We start from the raw sequence: 3,419 nt of genomic DNA, 5'->3' as shown, positions 1-3,419 counted from the left end.
GGTTGTCAAAAAACAGATGGTTGTTAACAAAATAAAAAAATGTAATTACACAATGTAAAGCTTAAATTCTGGATCAAAGAAAGGAGAATCCACAATTTAAGAAGGGCCAAATTTTAGAAAAGGGTTCAAAAAACTTAATGGAGAAGATAACTGAATTAAGACTTAAAAAGCATATGCTAATAACTTGCCTGACAGAGGCATTTTTGAGCAAGTGTATAAGCACGAGGGAATGTAGAATCATTCTGAATTCACTGTAAATGACAAAAGCATAAGTATTATCAACTTAGAGCCTGAAAAGTGAGCCCTGTTTCATGATATCTGAAAAGCATTCAGAAAATGGGATAATCTCTGAAGTTTCATATTTGTTGAATTTGATTTTATTTACCAATTTATAGAAGGATACTGAAACTGGTATGTCAATGTAGACCTAGATTTAGTACAGGTTAACCAAAGAGGTTGCCATGACATCTGATCATTAAAGAAATAAAGACCTAAATAATATGGTGGAATGCATAATGAAATATCAAAGTCATATAAAATTACAGAGCCAGAAGTCCTAGCTTGAATTCTCAATTTTACTCTTTTCATCCCATATAGCTGCCTGCTGGTATGGGTTAACTTACTGAATGTGCGAATATTCAATACAAAATTGGAATCCATTAATTTTAGCAAGGGAGAGGTGTGTCAATATAGAATATAATCAGAGAAGAGTCATCTAATAATTTTGTAATAATCTTCACATAAAGGCATATGCTTTAAAAGATAGTTTAGTTACATATATTACTACCTTTGAACCATTGTTACTAAGCAAATTCTTCTGGCTTTTCAAGATAGTATCTTTTGATTTTGGGATACTGTCCATCTCCCCAAGACTCTCCTCAAAGCTCCTTTCACCTCTTTATTTCTCAAGCTATATATTAGAGGATTCAAAGCAGGATTGATGACTGCATAGAACAAGGAAATCAATTTATCACCCTCAGCTGAATATAGAGATTTTGGCCTCATGTACATGAACATCCCTGTCCCATAATAAATGGACACCACAGTCAAGTGGGAGCTACAAGTAGAGAAAGCTTTTTTTCTGCCATCAGTTGAGTGCATCCTCATCACAGAAGCCAGTATTTGTAAGTAGGAAAAGACAATGAGGATGAAGGGAAGCAACAGTGTACCAGATGCTCCTATCACCATCATGTTCTCCTGCAGGGTTGTATCAACACAGGTCTTATGAAGTAAAACAGGCACTTCACAAAAGATATGGTCAATAACATATGGGCCACACAGAGGAACTATGGTGAAGTAGGTGGGCACCACTGAGACCAAGAAGCTGGTGGTCCAGGCACCCACAGCCAGCTGCACACACACAGACCAGTTCATGATAAGCATGTACCTTAGAGGGTAACAAATGGCCACATAACGGTCCAGAGCCATGATTGCCAAAATAATGCACTCTGCTGCTCCCATTAGCAGGGAGATGTACATCTGGGCAATGCAGAATTGGTAAGAGATGACTTTCTTAGAAGCAAGGAGGTTAAAGTTCATTTTGGGGACCACAGTTGTAGTGTAAAAAATGTTAAGAAAGGCCAAATGACAGAGGAAAAAATACATGGGTGACTGGAGAAAGGATTCAATTACTACTAAAACAATAATCACTGTGTTTCCAAAGAGATTCACCAGATAGACCAGAGAGAAGAGGAAAAAGAGAGGGATCTCAACCTCGGGGTGATTGGAAAATCCCACAAGGACCAGCTCAATAATGGTGCTTGAATTTTCCTGAGCCATCTTGGGAGCCGGCAGTAAACTATTGATATGGACAGAAGACATGTCTTCTCAGGATACAGAAAAATAGTAAATAATGAAGATTAATTATTAAATCATCCTATTCTAGCACGCGGAGTGAAGTAACGTAGACTAAAATATGTCTTTTGTGGAACAACTTTCATATTCATACCAAAGTTTGAAAAATCTATATTACAATTCTAGAAGTTTCCCTAAATGCATGCACACACACATACACATATACCATACACACCATGTAAAATTAATTTCACGTTGTTTCTATACACATTTGCTGAAGTATACAGTGCAAGTTTTTAAGAGAAACAATGATTTGTATTTTAACAATTTTGTAAGCCATTTGTAGTATGGTAGCTCGTAATAAAAGTTTCTTGGAAATTGTCAAAGATGATTGTGGTAAGAAACTAAGAAAAAACATTTTAAGAAGTCAAATATAAACTGAAAGTCTTTAGAAAATTTGTAAAAATTACTTAGATTGCTAAGTATCACAGATGGAACTGGAATGCATATAATCTTACTAACATTCCTTCAATGTCACTGTTACATGCGTCACTGCAGGGATAAGAGAGGCCTTGTGAGGTATACATTTGCTTATCTGTAGCAATAAACACATTTCATAGGAATTTATAAGTGAATGAAAGAACATTTTAATATAGATCAATTTCTGATCTAATCTCTACCATGAAAATACAAGGATTATATATTCTTAGTATCAGAAACAATTCAGTTTTTCCAGTTATTTTAATACTCACTACTTTATATTTTATAGAATCAAATATTAAACAGGAATACAAACTTACTACTTCAGACAGTAGGTTATTCAGTCTCTTCCAGATAATGGCTAAGCAATGGATATTTTTCTCTTTAACAAACCTATTGCTCTCTACTATCAGATATGTATAAATTGAGTCCATTTTGTTCTACTACCGTGCGCTCAAAAAATACCCACTGTGTTTTAATGCTTTCTCTTTGGTCTCTTGCCATCTTGTGACTTTAAAACATGGAAAAGTTGAATCCTGATTAATAATAATTGTTAAATTAAGCCTCCAGAAATCATTCAAACCTGAAAAAGTAATAGCACTAAAGGTGTAATATTTGCTATGTATGTGACACTGTCATACATGTCTTATATGGAATTCATTTAATTTGCAAAATAACCATGAGACAGTATCTTTTTAATCCATATTTTATAGTGAAAATCCATGTTATAGTTAGTATAACACCTTGCCAATTAGTGAGAAGTCTATAATTCAAAGCACAAGTAATCTCATCCTAAACTCAGGATTTCCTGATTCTCAGAAACTCTTACTTAGTACAAAACTTAGCTTAATGCTCAGTTTAAAATGAGGATCAGAGCAAAATAACAACATCATCATTTCCTCTGTTATGAAAATATTTTTTAACACTGACAGTCACTTAGTTGACAAATACAGTCAGTAGCTTTCTAGAAATGTTAATATCATATATCTGGTGATGTAGCAAGACCTCTAAGGGTTCCTTTCAAAAGAGCAAGAAACCATAGTAAAGAATAAATTCAGAAGCACTAGTTCAACTTTTGGGAAGGAAATAACCATTTTGAGATCATAATCTTGCCTTACTGCTACTAATAGTAATTTCCAAAAGAT

General features: G+C 34.2%; 1 protein-coding gene across 1 annotated transcript; it reads right to left on the bottom strand.

Annotated features, from left to right (window-relative positions):
- Window positions 1–825: 825 nt before the first annotated feature.
- Window positions 826–1,779, bottom strand: LOC139436632 (olfactory receptor 2A12-like). Its single transcript, XM_071208386.1, has one exon. The coding sequence runs from the start codon at window positions 1,777–1,779 to the stop codon at window positions 826–828; it is 954 nt and encodes a 317-aa protein (XP_071064487.1).
- Window positions 1,780–3,419: the final 1,640 nt, after the last annotated feature.

Source organism: Dasypus novemcinctus, chromosome 16 (genome assembly GCF_030445035.2).
Source record: "Dasypus novemcinctus isolate mDasNov1 chromosome 16, mDasNov1.1.hap2, whole genome shotgun sequence".
Lineage (NCBI taxonomy): Eukaryota > Metazoa > Chordata > Mammalia > Cingulata > Dasypodidae > Dasypus > Dasypus novemcinctus.
This window is presented reverse-complemented; position numbering and strand designations above follow the sequence as displayed.